The sequence below is a fragment of the Echiichthys vipera genome (assembly GCF_963691815.1).
Source record: "Echiichthys vipera genome assembly, chromosome: 5".
Classification (NCBI taxonomy): domain Eukaryota; kingdom Metazoa; phylum Chordata; class Actinopteri; order Perciformes; family Trachinidae; genus Echiichthys; species Echiichthys vipera.
Window position 1 is genome coordinate 18686368 of NC_139830.1, and position 19127 is coordinate 18705494.

Here is a 19127-nt window from a genome sequence, read left to right on the forward strand (position 1 = left end):
TGTAATTACAGGAAATTGTATGGCTGTATCAGACCTTTTTACGTGTGTCACAGTAGCTCAAAGTACCAAAACCAGTCTTCAAAAAGGCACCACACAATGCACGGTCAGAATCTTAATCTTGTTTTCATATTCTTTAAGCCTTATTTAGCTTATTGTAGACTTTATTTTATTCAAGAAACTGTTATTCTGAAAAGTGTTGTTCCTACACTACACTACGGTTGCTGCTTTAAATCATGGGGTTAGCGATGAGAATTCAAACAAAACTTTGTGGTAAGGTTTAGGCAACAAACCACTTGGGACACATGGGACATGAACGAGACACAAACGTGGGCCTCCTGGGTGAAAGTTCATCTGTTTGTTTGATCCATCCACCAACCTGACTTTCTGACTGCACGGACTTTGTCGCTCTTAATCCTGGAGCACTTGCTCTGAGAGTCTAATATTGCCATGGGTTGGTTTACAGTTTAAAGCCTGCTGCGTTTCATACAGACAATCAAGGGTGTATCAAACGCCAAGGGCTGTGACAAATGGGTGGTATTTGATGCCCTGGAAATGAAAACTGAGCTGGGCTGAGATTGATCCTTCATTTAAAGACTACATTTAGTCAATGAATGCGGGGTTGGAATGAAAAATGCACTATATTTGTCAAGTAAGTGGAAACCTAACCATAAAACTAAAACAATAGCATAGCCTCGGATAAATACATAACACTTTAACTCTGACTTTAAGCAGACAGAAAGCTTGTTAAAATTTGTATCTTTCTTTCTTCGAGGCATCAATCCTCCACCTGCAGACCGACTCAGAGGATGAATCATACTACACAGTCAGAGATCTAATGGGAAGACAGAGATATCAGATGATAAAAAAGCCAGCCAAAGACAACAGGGTATACAAGAGAGATGAGAGGAGAAAGATGAGAGGGAAGAGAACGCCGACTTATAGTGATGAACATGAGTCACATTCATCTGTTACTCTGCTGAGAGAGAGAGAAGACGAGAAATAACATGAGGGGAAATACTGTTGGGGGAATAATGGATTTACATGACAACATCAAAGAGCATTTGAACACACACACACACACACACACACACACACACACACACACACACACACACACACACACACAGACGCACACACACACACACACACACACACACACACACACACACACACACACACACACACACACACACACACACACACACTGGGGTAGAATGAAAAAATAGGAAGTGAGTTTGAGTCAGTGTTGATCCCTAAGGATTATGGATAGAGTGCAACGAATTGTCTGGCTGTCTCCTGCATCCACCCGCACTGGACTGCTGCTGCTGGCGACAATACAGACACTCGTATACACACACACACACACACACACACACACACACACACACACACACACACACACACACACACACACACACACACACACACACACACACACACACACACACACACACACACACACATACACACACACACACACACACACAAACACACACACACACACGAACACACACACACATATACACGTATATGCACACACACACACACACACACACACAGGCCAATACAACCGCTGTTAGTTGTGAGCAAGGGTAGCCTGTTTTCAGCTGAAGGGTGGGGCAGAGTCTGCCCCGCTGATTCTCATTACTGAGGCTGACTTCATAGTGAAGGTGAAGTCAGTGTTGATTCAAATAGTATAGGAAGTCGTGAAGGAAGGGTTACCGGGGTTACCAATGCACGGGATGCTACAAACACACCCAGAAACACACGTACTCTCAATCACAGTTCAAGGGCAATGGGGGATACTTTCAGCTGCATTTCTGACACACACACACACACACACACACACACACACACACACACACACACACACACACACACACACACACACACACACACACACACACACACACACACACACACACACACACACACACACACACACACACACACACACACACACACACACACACACACACACACACACACACACACAGGCTTATTGTTCCAAGTGAACAGAGGGTGACTGTGGGAGAGAGGGTTCCTGGCACCTCCTGTAAGCCTGGGATTCAAGGCCAATGGCACTGTGTGTGTTTCTGTGTGTATGAGCATGCATTTGTTTGATACGAACAAACCTATACTCAGGATACACTCATTGTTTTTATCAGCACCACTCCATGTTTGTTTATAGGTCTTGGATCCTTAATGTCTAGTGTGATATTAAAACACCTGACACTTGTACATGAAATGTGCTACAGACTCTGAGCTGATCTTATTTTGGAAAGAGGAGGAAAAAAACAGGGGCTGCTACCATAGCAACGGGGTGAGGATTTTTCCATGGCGATGCTCTGTGTTCCAAACAAATTGGCCTGCGAAAGGAGAACGGGGCGGCCTATCAGGGAGTCCACTAACTCACACAGAGGCTGGTGTCTGAGGGGGGTGAAGTTTTGTCAAATTATATATAATTCGAGGACAAAATATAGACTTTTCTTAAATAAATAAAAAAAGGTTTGCTGCACAGATAAGGTGTTATAGTGCACCCATAAATCACTGTGCAGTAAAACAAGGTCAAAAGCATCTTAGAAGTTGGAATGAATACAGAAACTTTTAAACTACACTTTGCTTTATTTTATCTGTGTATACTCAATATGACCTTCAGTCTATATTATGATTGTATATGTTGTTATATGTAACAATAATTACTTCTAATGATATTTTAGTCCTTTTTTGTGCTTTCGCTCCATCCTAATTAATTACAGTATGACCAATTAAATGAATAGTTCAATATCTCGAGAATCTCATGTCTGTGCTTTAACTTCAGAGATGGGACATGTTTTTTTAGCTTAGCATAATGACTAGAGACATTGGCTCTGCCCAAAGTAAAAAGCAAACAAACATTCTCTATGGTAAATTATGTTTGTTTAATTTGTACATAAACAGAAATGTAGAAATTACATTTTGTGGTTTCAGGGGGAACTAGATGCTATACGTAGTAGCGAACTCAACTAATTTATACTGTATTTCAGTGTTTCCAACATTTTTTTTGCTATTATCTGGCTTAGGAGATAATGAAGGTTGTCCATTAATCAGACGATCGTGTCCAAGTATCCTCGGGCCAGACGCTGAACCCCTAATTGCTCCTGAAGGCTGTGCCATCGGTGTATGAATGATGAGATAAGATGCTGATGAGCAAATTAGTGCTGTCAGTGTATGAATGTGTTTGTGAATGTTTGAATGCGGCATGTAAGGTAGAGCTCTTTGAGTAGTTGGAAGACTACAAAGGCGCTATATACTGTAAATGCAAGTCCATTTACCACTATTGATCAATTCTGTCATTCTAGCATGATCCATCAGCGGTATCTACTGTAGGCCTACTCTAGTCCTCATTTATAATTCATCAGGCCACACCTCATATACTGTTACACCAGAGCTCTCTAGTCAAGCATACATGGGCTAGCGCACACACACGCATAAGCAAAATACTGTGCGTGACAGGATTCAACGTTCAATCAGTTTCTGAGGCCTTGGCGAGCTGACAGTATTCCTATGGACCGGGATGACACACTGTGGCCAAGCTGATAAATCTCACCATCACCCTTCCACCCTGCTGGTACTGCTGCTGACAACAATACGGCGATACCAGATTTATAGATTTACATGAGAATCTGAAAATAGGATGACATATTGAGACCTCAACCTCTAGTGAACACATGGGGAGCTTTTAGCTCACTTAATAAAATAAAAAGCAGCATCAGGATGTAAGAGATGGCCGCAGTAGATATTTGATTCTTCTTGTGATCTAATGATGAACATTTTCTTTTGCTCTTTTTAACTTCATGGTTCATTTGGAAAATTGACATGGCTTAAATCGATGGCTGGTTTTGGTTGACTGTGGGTTTAATGGCTTTATTGGTTCACCCAGGGTCAGCCTGTGACTTAATTGGATAATGGTTTCTGACATAAAGGAGGAGCTCATCTGAAATGTTTTAGGGTGGGCAAACAGGGAAGGACAGATGCTTTTTCGTGTTTCTTTTCCTTGCCCTCCTCTGTCTTTTCTCTCCTCTGTGCCTTTAGCCAAAGACAGAAGGACCACATCTCAATTAAAGCATGGGAAAACATTGATGCTAATAACCAAAACACAGATCGCCAGAAGACATGCTGTCCCACAAGACAAACAGGAATACGTGGACAGCACCCTGCCCACCACACTTATTATTCTCCACTTAATCTGTTCACTCTTCGTCCCTTTTATCCCCTCATTAAACCTCTAACTCGTTCCATCCCCTCTACGATGCCTGCGTTCTTTCCCCCGTCGTGCTTTGCTTCTTTCCGTCCCTTCGTGTGTGTGTTTTATGTGTGTGAGGGGCGCTGTCTGCCTGCTGGTTGCCAGGTTACCAGTCTAATTGAGGGGCCTCCAGAGAGTCGCTGTTATCAGAGGCTGAACCCTCTGTTCTGCTTACCATTGCTCTATCTCTCTTTTCTGCATTAAAGCCACTTCCATTCACTTTCTCTCTTTTTTAATCTCCCTTTATTTTCATTCCTTGTATTTATTTGATATCAATTCTTTTTTCCATCCTCCCTATCATGTATCATCTCAGACGCCTCAGAAAGTCATATTGCGTTCTCATTTCTCTCTTTCTCCCTTTTTTCCCTACCTTCATTCTGCTCAGGATGTGTTGTCAATACTTCTTACTGTTTCTTTTGCTGCCTTTCATCTGCTGCACTAGCCCTTTGGCATCAAATTTCTCTAGTTATCTACTGCCCTTTCCTTCCATCTTTCTGTCACTCCATCTTGCTTTTATCTACCATGAGACATGGCAGGAAATCCTTATCCCATTACACAACTGTGCCCTCACCCACACAAGCACAAATATACCTTCCTGGCATGCAAATACGCAGACCTTGTAACAAGGATTAATACGAATGTATTGTCGGATGATTTGAATCTTTTTATAGGTTTTCTAACAGCAAAAATCCTAAACCAGAGACCTGAGGACAGTTTATTAAATCCCAATCCTAACCTGAAGCATTAAGAGCATGCACACAAAGCTGACAAGATATCAGCTTGTAAAAATGTTGACAACACCAGAGAGGCGAGCACTTACACTTGTTAGTACCCAGCTCGGATCCCCTAAGCTAAACTGAAACTGCAAGACTACATAAAAAACAGACATGCATGCTAAATCAATCACATTTTCCCATACACCAAAAAATGCTTCTCTATTCAGACCCACAGGAAATGTTGGAGGAGAGAATTTGGACCCTCAAGTTTTCATGTTGCATGTTGATTAAACACTTTAAGAGAGCCCACAAGGTCCATCTATCTCTCAAGGACCCTCATGTTTCCGTCTCATCACTTCCTCTGCAGATTTTCCATATTTCTACACTTGCTTCTCCCCATCAAAGAAGCTCCATATTTTCCCCACAGTGTCTCCCCCTGCATATTCAGCTCATCTCTTTTGCCTTTCATCTACCTCCCTGCTTCTTCCCACTCTCCATCTCTACTGCATTGCAGACTTTCTTCCCAAGCAGAGCTGGTTATAGAAAAGCACATGTACAGTACAGCTGTGAGGCATTCGATTTCCTTCAATCAGGACTCCTTCATTCCTCCAATTCCTAGTTGCATAAAGTGGGACACTACTGTCACATGTCTCTCAAGAATCACACACCCACACACCCACACACCCACACACCCACACACACACACACACACACACACACACACACACACACACACACACACACACACACACACACACACACACACACACACACACACACACACACACACACACACACACAAACCCTCCAAGCAACCATTCACATATAAATGATCTTTATCAGTATGCTGTCTGGACCATACAATGAATGAAATATAACTCTTGCATGAAATAGCACAGAGTTCAGTCACAACACTCTTAGCTTTCAGTTACATGTATACCTAATGCCTGCTTGACATGGATTGATGAGGCTAGATGAGGAGGAGGTGTAGGGGAGGTAGGACATTATTCCCTTTAGTCAAATGCTCTCTTAGCAACAAGGCAGCCATCAGATTCACAACACAATTCAAGTAAGCACAAAAGGCAGAGAAACACTCCTACACATGTGCAACAATGTACTAGTTTCAACGCGACATCCAAGGATTTACGATAAACTAAACTAAGGAGGTAAAACTAAGGAGGTAAAACGTGATATTTGTACAAGCAGTGGAGCAAACAACAAAAAAATCAAAGTCAACTTGTGTCCGTCAAAATAAATTGGCAATGACAGAAAATGAATGTGATGTGTCATGTGGCTCTGAGAACTACCTGGTAAGAACAGTTTTCCTGGTGGACCATCCTTCACAGCATCCTAGAGCTGAGCTGGCTGAGCTGTGGGGAACAGGAGCGGGACTGGGATAAGATTCCCAGCCCTGCAGTGGTATTCAAGCGGGGAGGAGAGGAGGATCCCACCCACTCCTCGATCCAAACTAAAAAATATAGATCCTTCTGCTCGTCTCTCCTTCAGTTCAGTTTTTACCCTCTGCTTTTTATATGTTTACTGATTGTTTTCTAGTCTGTCTGTTTGCTGAGAGAGAAGGACAGGGTCGGATCGCTGCTTCCCCAAAGCCAAAAAGAGGGTTGGAGCGGGAGACTGGAGGAGGGGTGTGAGAACGAGAGAGAGAGAGAAAAAGAGGGAGTGAGGGAGGGGAGCAGTGAAAAGCAGTCGCCTTTCTCTCTCTAGTTAGAACTAAAAAGGGGGAGGAGCTGTTTGGCTGAGTGTATGCAGAGTCGGCCAGTGGAGAGAGGGGACGGTCAAAAAGGGAGGGAGGGTGAGATTGGCGTGGGTCAGGGTCGGAATGTCATTCTGCTGGTTCATTTTGGAGTCATGCCAGACAGAGAGACAGAGAGAAAGGAAAAGAAGGGCAGATGAGGGACTTTCTTCCTTAACCTTTAGCCTAATCCCTATTTGTGCTGCATGAATAGTCAGCAAAGATAGGATGCGAAAGTACTTTAAAACTCAAACTGAAAATGTTGAGTGTCAGAAAATGTCAAGTACCAAAAACTGGCATTTAATCTCAGGTCAGATTATTATAGCCACTTACTCCCGAATTTAGACCAACATTTAGCCAAGATGCTAAATGTTGATGTTCACTGAGTTTATGTTATTCTTGCCTCACGGTGTAAAAGTATACATAGTATGTGGTCTTGGCACGGCATGTGCATCTTCCCCTTATTCTCTGTCTATCCCTTTGTAGGGTTATAATCCCATAGTGGCAGATGGACGGTCTATAATCCACACGCAGGCCAACCGACTCAGATTATCGTTCCCTTCTCAATCTCTCCATCCCTTCCTCTATTCTGACCTCTTTGCATTACTGTTATACAGTAAATCCCTCTCTTTGTTTTCCTATTCACCTTTTCTTTTTGATCTCACTGAGATGTTAACATGTGTCCTGAAAGTGAATTATTTTAATTCATACAGCCCAAAATTACAAGTGCAATTGTTCTCCTCAAATTTCCTTTAAACTCTACTGCATAGGCTATAACACTCTCTATCCTTAGACAAACAATGAAGAAATCCTCCCCCTAAAAAGAAAGAAACCTCAGAAATTGCAACATATAGACAATTTCACAGTTGTAAATATAAATAAACTTCTAGGTGTGTCCAGGTTTATTTTCTGATGCATTCTATGTGCAAAATATCAATTAACAGGAAGTTATCAAGGACCTAGGTTGTTGTCTAGCAATTGAATTAATTTGAAAAGGACTATATGAGAGCGGGAGGATTTTTTTCAATTGTTCCTATTGAGAAGAGGGTGTATGCGACTGCATGGCCCTAAGTCTATGAAATCGGAAAACAGTAAAAAAAAATTCATGTTTCAATTTGAGAGAGTTCCTTGTTTTGTTCTACCTACAAAACAAGGACTTATATTCAATTTACAATAAAATAAAACACAAAGCACCAAACCATCACATTTGAGAAGTTGGACTGCTAAATACTTGAATCCCTATCAATTAAATTATTAGTCACTTATCTAAACTGTCTAACATTTATTTTATTTGACTAACTGGTTAATCAACAAATAATTTCAGCACAAATTCTGCTTTCATAGTTTGTTTGGTTTTATGCAGAACTGTAAGCTCTGCAATTATTTTTTTCCTTGGTTAAAACTCCCATGTAAACAGTGGAACAGCTTTGCACAAGAATGTAGGGAGTACGGCATCCTGAAGCAATTACATCATACATCTGTTTCAGCTTTAATTTTTGTCTTTTTTGGCAAGGTAGCTAGCTACATGCACACACACCTCCTGTTATCTCATCGCTCCCCTCCGGCCGGATCTCTCTATCTGATATTGATCTCTGTTGGGTGACGCTGCTTTTCCCGATAAGACCACTCTTGGGTTTAATGACCTGGAAGTGGGTCGATGAGCTCCCTGCTCTCATCTCTCTGCTGCCTATCACTGACTCTGGTTGGCCATCTGTGTGGTGCCCATCTGTGGCAGACTGGAACAGTGCCCATCCTGTCACACTAACCTTGGATATAATTATCTGTGCATGACACTGACCATTGATAACTTGTTTTTCTTACAATGAAAGCTACCAATCGGGTGTTGTAAAAGCCCTCTTAAGCCTATGCCGAGTTTACAGGCATGCAGTCAGTAGGGAATAAGAGTGAAGCCAAGCAAGAAATGGTAGCGACATTAAAAAGTGGCTGATGAAGGGAGTCAAACATATAGCAAGTCAAGGGTTGCTGAATCTTTTCTGCTATTCAGTATCTATGCTGCTGTGTTTCTGCTGGATATGGTAAGTTACTGTATGTTTGCGAATACATTAACCATTAGAACTTGATAGATTGATTTAGTAAAATAAGATTTATTGCTTTGGTGTCTCCTTTCTGGTGATGGACAAGCACTTCAAGACATTACGATCTCAAAAAAAACTTAAATACGTAACTGGCGAATTATTAAGAATTTTAAACTCTGATACAGTATTAGTTTACAAAAAATGATACTTATTACCTCTTTCCATACCACAGCAAAAAGAAAAAAAGGATACTTTTTCTTCCCTTTATTGATCAAATTAACATAATTTTTATTGATTGTATTTCCTTATTTTTTATAGCTTTAGAACTTTCTATGCTAACTAATGTATAATTACCAGAGCTTATATCGTTTTAAACACATTGACAAAAGTACTGAAGTAGAGATATCCTACCTTAAACAATCTTAAGACTTATGGTAGAGTTTTTTGTACTAATTTAAATCAACCTGCTGATCCCAAGAACAATAACTTAATAAGTAATTTCTTAAGTTCTTTGTTTGCATTATTTAAAAAGAAGTGCTTAAGGGATCATCCAACTGTGTCTGAAACCCCACCTCTTTCCAAAACTGACAATCCTTTAGATCTTTACAGCTTCAGACACATTAAAGCCTGATGTTTCTCCCCTTTGAATACAAGTCATTTTTGCAGGGGTTGGTTGTAAGACAATAGGAAAAAAAGGTATTTTTGGGCCCAATGGCATCACGTGACAGACACAGAAGTTTGGCCATTACACTGTTTGGCCACTATGACAAGTTGGCTTCAAAGTCCGGCACACTTCCTGGGGCCTTTGTACCACAGCTAGCCATTGCGCATTTGATTGCAACATATGATTGGTTGACACTTTACAGTGTCATAGGAGTACTGAAGAAATCTAAAGAAAGCTCTGTAGCCTGTCACACCCATCACACAGTGTCAGGCGTCAGTTTGTAGCTACATGCCACCGGCTCACTGGAAATGACTTGTAGCCTGTTGCTTTATTGCTCATAGTGTGAACACAGCATAGGTCCAATGCACACATACAGACATACACAGGAGCAAAAAAACAAAACAAACTTTGATGTTGTACATCTATGAGCTATGCTTTGATAAAAGAAGCCACCACAAACCCCTTTCTCTCCTCTATCACCACGGCTACAGTCACTCCGTTTACAACCCCCCTTCCCCCCCACTGACCTTCACAAGGTTGTCAAGGTTACAATCTGAGTCACAACACAGGTGGAGGCCGAGACAGCACGTCTTTATCCACACTAGGAAAGAAAACAAAAAAATGACACTACCCAGGCGGTACAGTGTGTAGCTACAGATTCTCACTCTGATGAGTACAAAAAGTAAACTAACTCCAAGAACTGTGACTATGTACGAGGCCTAAATCAGCACAAAGAAGATTCACCACAAAGATTATTAACAGGAGACAAACAGGCAGCCAGACTGCAGTTTAGCCTCCCACACACTAGCAACATTATGAGACGTCTGTCTGGGTGGTGTAAATCTAAAAGAAAGAAAAGACACGTGTCTTTCTGCTAAATTATAGCTGTATGCTGATTCTATTCTTCTATATGTAATTTATTCCTGCACAGAGCAGCAGAAATTGCCAGTATGTGTGTCACTCCCGCTGTGAGCGTGTGTGGTAGTAAACACTGATCACTGGAGCAGCTCCTCTCATCCTTGTTTTCCTCTACTCATCCCGCACATCAAAACACCACTCATGTGGGGCTCTGTGTGTTTAACTGTGCTGCGTGGGCATATTTATAGATGCAAACAGATATAATTAATACCTAATCATAAGTCACGGATATAGAGTGAATAACATGGTGGTTTCACTTACTCTGCTAGTGGGATACAGAGAGATTTGGAGATGATATTTGAGGTGGTAAATAATGCCCCATAACACAACAGCTCATGAAAAAAACAGGATACTCAGTCATGCTGTTACGCCTCCTCCCTATCCCTGACAAACAGCTTGCCCTCTCTCGTTTTAAGCCTCCCCTCAACTAGCCCTCCGTTCCTTTTTCTCTGGCCTTTCAGTGTAACTACATTTGCTTTCTTCTCACCACATTTCTCCAGCTTGCCTTCTGCCTCCATCTCCTTCTCAGCAGGAAGAAGGGGAGCACAGATGCTTTTAGTGAGCTGACATTTTTCTGCCAGTGTAAAAACACTGCATAGCAAAGCAGGTCGGCTCAGTGTGAGGGCCAGAATCTGGCGGTAATGAGCTCGCTCTGACATGGAAGAACTGATGTGGAAGGCCAGGGAGTGTGTGTTTGTGTGTGTGTGTGTGTGTGTGTGTGTGTGTGTGTGTGTGTGTGTGTGTGTGCTCGGTCTTATGATGATCAGCCACCAGAGGCTGTTCTAATGAGGACTGCATGTCTACAGTTGGTGGTGGAAAGGCTGAGCATGCTGTGAGCACCAGGCTGCATTAATATTTGTTTCACATTGTTAAATGCGTCACAACAAATGTGTGCACCAACTGAATAAATGACTAACTGACCACCGATTATGCTTGTGCGATGACAACATTATGAAACAGGAGTAGTAAGTCATGATAATGAGATGCAGCAGACCAGGTTTGTTTACATGCTTCTTGACTACAGATAAGAAAAATGTGTAAAGCAAAATACAAAAAAAATCTGGAAATGAACTGACTTTACAACAGAGCTGAAACGATAAATGGATTACTCAACAGTTTAAATTATTAGTCAATTAATCAATTAGTTGATGGACAAAAAAATATCATATGGAGAAATATGAAGTTTTTATTTGTTAATACATCATTATAAACAGAATATTTGAGGATTTAAACTGTTGGTCAGACTTAAAGAATATTGTGAAAATTACGTTTTCATTTTCTATTTTATAGAACAAACTGATTAATCAAGAAAATAGTTGTCAGCTGAATTGACGAGGTAGGTGATAATTTGCTTCCTTTGCTTGTCGTCTATGATTATTAGCTGACTATTTGGGGGTTTGGGGCACAAGCACTATGCAGGAGCAATATGAAGGCTCAGGCTTGAGAATATTTATGACTATTGTCGAACATTTCGCAAGCTGATCATTAGCTGGAGCCCTACTTCAGTTTGATGGAATGATTATTCTTGTGTTATGAATATATGAGGAGATAAAAGTGTTCTCTCTCTACAGCAACAGATGAAGCTCTCTGCATGACCTGGCACAAATTCCCTCTCTTCTCTCTCTCTCTCACACACACACGCACGCACGCACGCACGCACACACCCACGCACGCACGCACGCACGCACACACACACACACACACACACACACACACACACACACACACACACACACACACACACACACACACACACACACACACACACACACACACACACACACACACACACACAAACACAAACACACACACACACAAAACCCTTTATTCCTTCAAAAAGAGAAAGGAGAAGTGATGGAGAGGAGTATAAAAATATTCCACTGTTTGGGAAACTTAAATCTTTTTTCTCTCTTTATCAATTTCCAGTGCTCTCCCTCTCTCTCTCTCTGTCTCTCTCTCTCTCTCTCTTTCTTTGTTGCTGTCTTGCAATAAACCTTTTTTTCATCTCCTCAGGCCCTGTTCTTACTTATAAAGCTAGCCTGTGTGCAAGTGTTTGTGTGTGTGTGTATTTGGCTCTGCTCTGCAGTGACTGTGTAGTATGAGGACTGACGTGAAGCTATAACATTAGAGGCCGTCTCCTCACTGCTACATAAATCCCCATTTCCTCCACAGCACGCTCTGCCACTCACAGCCCGCGCCCCTCTTTGATAGTTTTCATAGGGTGGAGAAGGGGGGAGCCAGGCAGAGGGGGGAAAATGGTCTCCTGCTGTATTTTGGCTGTGTGAGAACATTAGGCTATAATGCTTCCTGACAGCTTGAGGAAGAGGACAATTAGCAGTGAACAGGAGTGGGAATGGCAGTGAAAGATAGGGGATGTCTTGAAGAAAGGAAGGAGAAAAGGAAAGAATGTGGAGATTTGCAACTGTGTAGTAAAATGAGTTTGAGACTTGGTATGAGCCTAAGCTGACTTCTGTGCCAGATGGGATATAACACATGCTGAAGAGGGTTTGACTCTCATGGCTGGGTGAATCATGGTTTGAATGAATCAGAGGAAGGGTGTGTTTGTGTGAGTTCTTCTGTATCAATCAAGATGATCAACCAGACAAACAGTGGAGGAATGTGTAGCAGTGTGCGCCTTTCCACTTAAAACACTGTTATTGTATCTCCAATCACATCAGCATCTCCATCTCCATCTGTTTTACCCACAATGCAACTGCTTTGCCTTGGGAATATGGATAATTAAACTCGCTAGTGTAGGTCCACCTCAAGTTTCCAAATAGGAAGCTTATTCGTCTTTGTCAGCTCATCTCCACACCTATAGCTTCATAATTACTCATCAATACAAATCAGTTTGTATGTTTTGTGTTTGTTTACGTGTGCAGACGAGGATAAATTATCAGGCAGCTGGTTAAACTGTACTTTGACACCAGATAAGATCGCTTCAGACAGCACCACTTCTGTCGAGACTGTTGTGAGACATGCACTCAATAACCTTGTAACCCTGTAATAAACCTGGTATTTCTTGGGTGTGTATGTTTTCCCTGGTTACAGTTTGCAAGTAGAGTATTTTGACAATAACCAGCAGGTGTGTACCCCATCTAGGCAAAACATGGCATAGCAGACAACCTGACTGGTCAAAACTCCCTTGTCAACCACAGTTACAGGTCATGTAATCAAAGCTGGGCTCCCGACTGATAAAAAAAAATCTTCAACAGCAAACACTACTACATGTCTTTGCTACCTGACACACCAAGCAGAAAGTTCCATCGGGCTCCTTTGGCTGATCGAGCATGATGAAGAGAGCCAACCGGAGGGCTGTTCAGCATGTTGACAAAGTGATTTTTCCCATATAAGGTAGTACATGGCCAGTGCAAAGAGAAGCTTTGTAGTGCCAGCTGTACCTTCTTATCCAACTTATTCTTCATCTCTTCATTCTAAGTAACAAGACCCTCTAAACAGGTTTGTCTTGTTTGCCTTTCACAGGGTGTTTTTTGATTTCCTTGTATCTTCCATACAGGTGCACATGCAGAATTTGGTGTGTGTAAGTGCAACTTTTAAAAGAAGACCTGGGTGACATGAGGCATCAAGAGGCAAGACAAATATTTTTGGACTTTTGCGAGTTCAAACTTTTTCTTTGCACCTCAAGGTTAAGGAACATTCAAAACAGGTGCAAGCACAAAGTTCTGCTTATTTGAAACAGGATTCAAATACATGTGCACTGCATATTTGATGATATTCTTTCCTTGCCTGAAAGGAAAAATAATAGAGTGCTACCAAGTAGCAACCCACATATGGTCAGAGCCCTGCCAGCATGAACCTGCTCTTTGTTAAAGGGTCACACAGAACATTAGTTCTGAGGAAGCTGAGAAGCTTGGACAGATGTGCAGCTGGCTCTACTTTATGTTCCATTCTTGACATATTTAACTTTTCTGTTACATACAAACTCAAAAGACAACATGTCACAGCAGAGGAATGTAGTGCCCTGGGCTACGATTACATTAGGAGGCTTTTGCCAAACAATTTATCTAACTTTAAATCTGAACTTTTGTCACAGCCAGGGAAAGTGGTCTGACAAACTGGACAGAAAGCACTTTTCTTCAAATTTCATAGTTTGCTTTACCTGAGTTAAGTGCCCGACTTGCTGTGAGGAATCCAAGGTTAAGCTGAGATGAGAATACTTCACTGATAGAAAGAGCAAAAAAACCCCCTAAAAACAACATCTACCAACCCGGGCAGACTGTCTCGGAGGATACCATGAAAAGAAAAAGATATCCTTTGATTCAGTGAGGCGAGTGTGTGCATGTGTGTGTGGACTAACTGGAGACAGAGAACTGCCCGACTAAATCAGAGGCAGTGCAGTGAGTGTGTTTGAGCTTTGGTGTGCAGAGGGCCGGGCGTGTTTCAGCTGGTACCGGCACACGAGGAACAGTGGTTAAGCCTAGGGGGCTGAACCAGACACCGGAGCCTCAGAAAACGCTCTCCACACCTGGCTAAAGTCCTACCTCCCCCATCTCTGGAGCCTCCTCCCACTTCTTTCCATATATACATTGAGTGTCTCCTCAAACTTCCCGCCCTTTTTGGCTCACTACCGTATTCATTCAAACCATTTCTCTGACCCCACAAACATTCTCTCACCTCCTTGGGTTCTTTTTGGATCCCACCTATCTGCCATTCTCCTAACTTCAGACTTGCCTGCTTTGTTTCACTATGTAGGACCTAACTCCACTTCATTCTCATTGTTTGTGCCTTTTAAATACAATATAACTACACTGAGGACTTCTCAAACCCTACAATTTCTTCCTGCTCCACCTTCGCCCTCTCTCTCTCTACGTGGCACAGTCTGAGTACTGCGTGAAGGTAGTAGTTAGGTTGTTAGCAGAGGGCGGCGAGCACAGTTCAACTGCTGAAGTTGTACATAATCACAGAGCACAGAGTGGAGAAACAGAGAAACCTCTCCCAGCCTTTGGTGTTTTCTAGCCTCTGCCTTTTTTTCTCCTCTTTTTATTTTCTTCAGCCCTTGAGCGCTTTTCTGGGGCAGAGCACTCCACGCTTCTACAATTCGGTCCGGCTCTTGGCCTTTTTTCAGTTTATACGGTGTGCTTGAGCAGCACTTACCTATTAAGTAGATGTTCATCGGCCGGTTGCTTCCTCTGATAGCTGGAGAAAAAATGACTAATCATCACATCTGCCTTAACAGCACAGACATGTAGAAGCTGTAGTAATTACTCTTATACAAGGCAAATGGACTTTTGTAAACTTGATATTTTCATCAGACCTTTCCAAACTTCATGCATCATGTTTTTTTTTATTTTCAACAAAGGTTTTTGGTTTAAGATTTCCCATCATCAGGGGTTGCTTTCTTAGACTCCAGAGCTAAAAAAAAAGAAATACAACTGTTTTCATAGTCAACTGAAAAAGTGGTTCACCGTTAAAACCTCTTAAATAAAAGAAAGGAAGACTGCAGACACAATCATTGTTGTGTTGTGAGTGGCATGTAAGCTTTGGCGGGCCTTAGAAGCAATGCGCTTTAATCTTTGTACTGTACAGCATGAACATGTTCATCGTGGATTTCACAGATATCACAAAGCATTAGTGCTTCAGTGTGAACCTATGCCTTAAAAGTATGACTGCATTTGAGTCTACCTACTGTTTGACAAATTTGCTCAAAGTTTGATGCGAAACAATGCACTCACTTAACAGTAAATTCTCTGGCATAAGAGACGGCTCTTCTCTAACCTTAAAAGTAGGAGAGGTGCTGCAGGTCTCAGCACAGGCCCTATCTTTCTAACCACAGTTTGCCCTTAGGTTTTTTGTTTAATTGTGTGAGTAAGTCTGGGTGTGTGCACTTTGAGATTGAAAAGGAAGTAGCCTGAAGGCATGGCTTTATTTATTATTATACAACACACAGGCAAATGTCTGCGTATAGATAACCTTACATGTAGATTGACCCCATCTCTGCCTTTTTCACCTCACGACCAGTTAGGAAGAACAATATTATTGTTAGCCTTTCAGGGGTGCGGAACTAAATACAGGGTTAGGCGTAGTGTTACCCCAAGTGTACTTGAGTTCCCCGTGCGCCCCTCTCTGCCACGCGACTCCAGGGTTTATTAGAAACAAATCATGGTCAGCGTGCCCCTCATCCTCATGAACTCCCCTGACTCACACACCCACAGCCTACAGGCAGACATTGAGATTACAGCAGCCAGAAACCACACCTTAACTAAACACAGCTGCACCAATATGACTGGTTCATGAATACAAAAAATTAAATAACAAGCAGGATAAGTGTATGGCACAGACTCGCTCTATTTCCCAAGTACGACATGTCATTGCATTGAGAAATCAATGTCGCACTACAATGTGTGTTTAAACAAACTCAAACAATTCTTTTAAGACTCTTCTGTATTATGATTCAACCCTGTCTTCAACCAGACAGTGCATATGGGACTGTTGCCATGGACGTTGACAAGACAACCAGTATGCAGGAAGAGCTCAAATGCTAGTGACTCTGTATGGGTATTTTATCTCTCTGGCTCATTTTACCTGATTCATATTTTCACATTTTCTTATATACATGCATGCATGTACATGTATACAGGGTTGTGTAGCCGCTGCATCTGACTGGAGACCAGCTAAACCTGTCTCCTGGCACTCAGCGACCACTGCAGATTATTAGCTTTGAGTTTCACTGTGTCCCGTCTTTCAGAAAAGCACAGAAAGCTTTTGAAGCTCTACTGAAGCATGAATATCTCTGTCCCTCTGGACCCCAAGCAACATCCCAGACAGACAGACCCCTCATGAACACACGCATCATCTAGCTGGTGGGTCCCGCCTGAGTGGATGTCTAAATATTTAACAGCATTTTAAAAGCACCCTTTCCCCCTTCCCCCCAGGGTGTCTGCTGAAATAGCTTGCACATTTAAGAATTAAGAAACTCATATGGCCTCTGACATTAAAAGACACTTCAAAGGACTTGTGGGAATGTCTCGGTTCAATTGACATTTTACTGTTTTTTGCTCTAAGCATCAACATTGTCCTCTTTTACCACATGTGAAAGCTCAGAGATAGGACTAAAAAAACAAAAGGTCAAATTACCCTTAAGAAGTTTAGTAATGGATGGTATTGATATGACCATATGATGGACATTACTCTACAGAACTTAAATGATTTCAAGAGTTGGATTGTCCAGGATGTGAGCTTGAGCCTCTCGTCTATAGTGGTATATCACAGCTCAGGTGGATTACATGTCAAATTCGAATTTCGTATCTACTCAGGGCCATCAAAATCTGAGGCCCGGTTTTTCAGAGGATTGGTTTTTCCTTGTAATCAGAGAGACAGTTGGAAGCCGTGGCACTTTATCAGTATCTCTATCTACCACACCAGGCCCTATAGTACCTTCATGTACACACATGTGAGACACCACGTGGTGAAGAGCATGTGTGCGAATTTGTGTGTGTGTGTGTGTGCAGATAGTATCTGCATTTGAAGACAGTGGTTCTCTTTCAAAATATATTATTCCACCCAGGTCAATTATATCACAGCACACTGCCTAGGGAGAAAGAGACGGGGGAAGGAGACAGAGCAGACTTTTCCCAGACTAAAGCGAGCCAAGAGGTGACCTTCTCGTTTAAGATGTACAGCAGGTAATGAACATTGACACACACACGCACGCACGCACACATGCATGCACACATGCACACGCACACGCACACGCACACACACACACACACACACACACACACACACACACACACACACACACACACACACACACACACACACACAACACACACACACATACACCCCCCCCCCCCCACACACACACACACACACACACACAAAATCCATGTGACCCCTTAGTGCCCAGTCCTAAAGATACAATCTTCCTGTCCTTTCTTCTTTCTTTCCTTCCTCTCATCCCCCATTTCTCCTGCTGCATTCCTGACATGCCTCAGGGAGACAGAGGGGGCCTCCAGGACAGACAGACAAAGACACACAACACACACAACATGCTCACAATGGCACTGGTTGCAGCCATTGTCTGTGTGCACTGAGGAAAAGGTCTCGGTGCTTGCATACCAAAAGAGAACACCAATGCCCCTTTCCCAAACACACATTAGCCCTTGTTTAGTTTTGCTCAGTGACACAGGAGCTAAGTGCCTGCACTGAAACTGTGGCTGCTGTAAACAATTTTCTCCTGCTTCTTCTTAAACATGTTCAAAGCTACACCCTTTTGGAACCACAAACCAACAATAAATCATAAAAACTCTGGCTGATGTCATGAGATTGTTGGTGAATAATAACAGCCTTTAGTGCTGGAACTGCTGGTGTGACATGAAAGGCCTGCAGCAGCTCTCTGCAGAATGACAATGCAACACTGACCTCTTCTGGTACAAACACCACATATCCACAACAAAGGCCATCCAGATTTCTTTTAAATGAGGTTAAACAGATACAAGACTATAAGATCAACAACAAATCCTTGCTGTAATAATTATCAGTCCAAAGAAATCAAATATTAAGAATTGTTTGTTGCACGGTCGGACGGAGATTCTCTGAATCATTGTACTTATGTAGCTCAGAGTCCCATGATGGTCAGGTTAATAGCTGGGCCACATAGCTTAGCGCTACATTAGCTGACTAATCCCTTTTCCTTACTCCAGCTAACTTAACTGCATGTTTCCAGGGTCCATCTGACACCGATAACTGCTGGATTTCAGATGCCAACCAGAGTATGGGGAAACTCTGTGAGATAACC

At 42.2% G+C, this 19127-nt stretch overlaps 1 protein-coding gene across 4 annotated transcripts in view; it reads right to left on the reverse strand.

The window, feature by feature from the left end:
• schip1 (schwannomin interacting protein 1) overlaps positions 1-19127 on the reverse strand; it is a 223477-nt gene that overhangs the window by 18161 nt on the left and 186189 nt on the right. The window contains exon 1 of one of the 4 annotated variants that reach the window (XM_083913708.1): positions 6309-6598. The exons of the other annotated variants lie outside the window; for them this stretch is intronic. Within the exon in view, the coding sequence (XP_083769834.1) occupies positions 6309-6338 (30 nt within the window). The 5' untranslated portion in view covers positions 6339-6598. Of the gene's footprint in view, positions 1-6308; positions 6599-19127 lie in introns of those variants that run through there. 4 annotated transcript variants of the gene reach the window in all.